The 3,591-nt window shown below is 44.5% G+C and overlaps 1 protein-coding gene across 1 annotated transcript in view; it reads left to right on the top strand.

Moving 5' to 3' along the window:
* The window catches only part of igf1ra (insulin-like growth factor 1a receptor), an 88,759-nt gene extending 85,449 nt beyond the window's left edge, over window positions 1–3,310 (top strand). Inside the window, exons 7-8 of the mRNA XM_010784875.1 lie at window positions 1,208–1,229; window positions 1,557–3,310. Coding sequence (XP_010783177.1) covers window positions 1,208–1,229; window positions 1,557–2,149 — 615 coding nt within the window. The 3' untranslated portion in view covers window positions 2,150–3,310. The remainder of the gene's footprint in view (window positions 1–1,207; window positions 1,230–1,556) is intronic.
* Window positions 3,311–3,591: the final 281 nt, after the last annotated feature.

A 3,591-nucleotide genomic window follows, 5' to 3' on the forward strand; every position in this document is an offset into this window, starting at 1 on the left:
CTGCTCTCACTGATACTTGCATCTGCCATTGTGTGTGTGTGTGCTGGTGGTGAGCGTTGCCCGTGTGTGTGTGTGTGTGTGTGTGTGTGTGTGTGTGTGTGTGTGTGTGTGTGTGTGTGTGTGTGTGTGTGTGTGTGTGTGTGTGTGTGTGTGTGTGTGTGTGGTCTAAGATTGGCAGAATGCTGACAAGAAGTCAGGATTTACTGCAGTGTTTGTTTTCTAAATGTACATCAACAAGCCTGGTGTGCAGCAACAGATGGTGGGGAAAGAGTTTTGAGTATGCAGATGCGTCCCCCCAATGCTCCAAGCATTACACGTCTTTAATGGGAGGTCTTTACTGCCTGGGTTTGGACATTTGAACGTCAACTTTAAGACACTTGCTGTGCTGCTGAAAAACAAGCCAAGGCTGCCCCCCCCCGTTGCTTCAGAGTACGAAGCGAGACTCGTGCTTAGGTAAAAGCTCGACCCATAATCCTGGCACCCAGCTGCAGAGAGTGGACTGCAGAGAGAGAGAGGGAGGGAGAGAGAAGAGAGGGAAAAGCAACAGCGGAGGGGAGATGACTGAGGTGTTTATGTTAGCGGGCCTTCGAGAGTATTCTTAGCTTGTTTGTGTATAATTGAAGTTGTGGTGTAGCGCCACACAAAACTAATAATTCTCCCTTTTATGATGTTGTTTTGACATTCCCAAAGCTCTGCTGCTGGCCTGACACAGACCTGACGTATGATTTACTGTGCTGCTGAGCACATGCTACATTACAGATCCTACTGTATGTGTTGTAATGTAGCAACAAATAAAACAAAATCCAAACTTGAAATATCTTATTTGAGCTGACATGTTAACTAAGACTACTGTCAACAACAAACCTGTATGAAATAATCAGAAGGTTCAATAGATAAGGACAGGTGTAAATGATTCCACACAATCCTTTTAGTCTGTAAGAGCTGTTAGCCCTTGGGCTAAAGGTTTATACAGTATATAACATTCACACCCAATCTCTGCCCTTTTTATGGGTATGTTACCTTTTTTTAAATGTATTTTGGGTCTGTTTTTGTGTTCTCAAAGGCACAAAAAACGTTATCAAAAATAATAAAAGCCTCTGGTCTAACATTTATTGAAGTTGTATTCTACTGAACAGCAGTTCAGTACATTAATGTAGATTACAGTACTATATTATTGTACTGTCTACATATTTTTTTGTTTTACAAGCTCAATACTGAACTGCAAGATGGTATTAAAAGGGTCTTTAACGTCAGTGTCTCCTGCCACCTGCTGGTGAGAAATGTGAAGTATTCCCACTCTAAGGTTTTCATTCTTAACCGCACTACTACTCACATGCCCATGTGTACATTGAAACATTACTGGCTCTGAAGCTTCCCAATTATTCACTGAGATGGGGGAGAACATTCACATTATCATTTGTTCAGGCGATGCTTCAATGAGGCTATTTTAAGACTGCGGGCCACATTAGTAAAACGATGCCAACAGGATGGTCTTTTTAGTACAAAATCCCTTAGTACAAAACATACTTGTGTAATGTATTCGACTTAAAAAACAGAAAGCCTTAAAACATACCATGCATGTATATTACTGACCCTTTTTATATTGTTGTACCTCACTTGCAGGTTTGAGTTGATGAGGATGTGCTGGCAGTATAACCCCAAGATGCGTCCGTCCTTCCTGGAAATCATCAACAGCATCAAAGAGGACCTGGAGCCTCCCTTCAGGGAAATGAGCTTCTTCTTCAGCGAGGAGAACAAGCCGCCGGACACCGAGGAGCTGGACATGGCGGTAGAAAACATGGAGAACATTCCACTGGACCCTGTTTCCACCAGGCAGCCCTGTGCTGCTGCCGCCCCCTCGTCGGGGGGGACGGGAGGGACGCCACCCCCCTCTACCCAGCAGTTATCCCCAATGCAAGGCCCAAGTACTCCGCTCCTGGGAGCCGTGTCTCCTTCCCCCCCGGGGCCAGGGGCCTCAGCCTTGGCGTCTCCAGGCCAGGCCTTGGACAAGCACTCAGGACTTGTATCGGCCAACGGACCCGTGGTGGTCCTTCGGCCTAACTTTGACGAGTTGCAACCCTATGCACACATGAATGGGGGCAGAAAGAACGAGCGGGCGTTACCACTGCCCCAGTCGTCGGCCTGCTGATATCAGACCAGCTCCCCCCCCCCCCCCCCCCCTCCCCCTCTTACACAGGGTAACACAAGCCTCTCATCCATTTCTCTAGGAGATATGGATGAGCTACTGTGTGCCAGTAGATGATCTCTCCAATCCTTTAAGGTCAAACATAAACCATAAAAACATTGAATGAGTACAGAAACCTGCAAAAGCATTTGGAGTTTGGTGTGTCAGACTCGACACTGGGGTACTCCTTCCTGTGCCGCCTGTATGTCGGTCCTTCAAGAAGGAACCACTGCAGGCATGTGTCCTGACAGATTTAGAGATGAACTTAAAGACAACCTTTTTTTAGCATATCTGCCAGCAAATCCAACAGAAGAGCACTTTTTTCCTGATGATTTCAGAGAGGATATTGTGGATATCAGAGAGTGTATTTATACAAAACACGCGTTTCTCTCTATTATATGGCAAAGCTCCATTTCTAAATGACTTTCCATCAAAATGACTTTTGTTTGCATGAGCAGACCGGCTCATGTGATGTGAGGATGCCTCAATTAGACAGTTTTGACTAAGATCATTGTTTCATTTTCTTATGATATGTCTATGATCCCATCAGAAGCGGGTCAAAATGGAAGAGGAGGGCCTGTTGTGTATCTTCCAAACTATTGCCAAATCAATTTTACTTCCTTTCTTCGGTTTCATATAGGTCTCCTTTCTGGTTTAAGGCTGTGATTCAGAGTTGAGATAATATTGTCTAGAAAAAACCCAACATTTGTTGGTGGTATTCAGACCTGATCTTTGAGACTAGCTGATCCTGGAGCAGCAGTCTGTGTGTCTTATCCCTGGACAGAGGACAGTGTTAGCCTTATGATACTTGGGAAACTTGGGAAAAAAACTGACATGTTGACAAGTGAATTGTTTACACATGGAGAGACCAGCATACAAGCAGGACTGTTGCATAGAGGATTAGAAATGCAAGCACAGTCTTTAAAGATATGTTTTTCTAATCAATTAAAGGTCCCCTATTATACTCTTTTTCCACAATATATTATGGGTCTCAGATATATATACAAAACATGTCTCTGAAGGGTTTGGCTCTAAATCCCTATGAGATCCTGCATTGTAGCATCCCATAATCCCCTCTGTTTCAAAAGTGCTGATTCTGTGTCTGTAGCTTTAAATGTGCATGAGCTGCTGCTGGCCACGCCCCTCTGACAGATGTTTGGTTTAAAAAACACAATGTTGCTCGAGGAGGAGATTCAGGCAATAAGGTGGCAGGTATTACCTTGGTTGGTTATTGCAAGCCCCCAGGAAGTGCGCCGGACTCTGATGAAAATATTCGTTGTGTCCAAACGGCGGTACTACAATTTCCGTATCAGTCCGTGACGTCACTGGGCCCAGAAAGACTTTTTCCCATTGCCTAACATTGGGAAAGAGACATCTGTAAATCAGCGGATAATTTTTTTTAAACT

This window comes from Notothenia coriiceps, unplaced genomic scaffold (assembly GCF_000735185.1).
Source record: "Notothenia coriiceps isolate Sejong01 unplaced genomic scaffold, NC01 NC01_scaffold00026612, whole genome shotgun sequence".
NCBI lineage: Eukaryota > Metazoa > Chordata > Actinopteri > Perciformes > Nototheniidae > Notothenia > Notothenia coriiceps.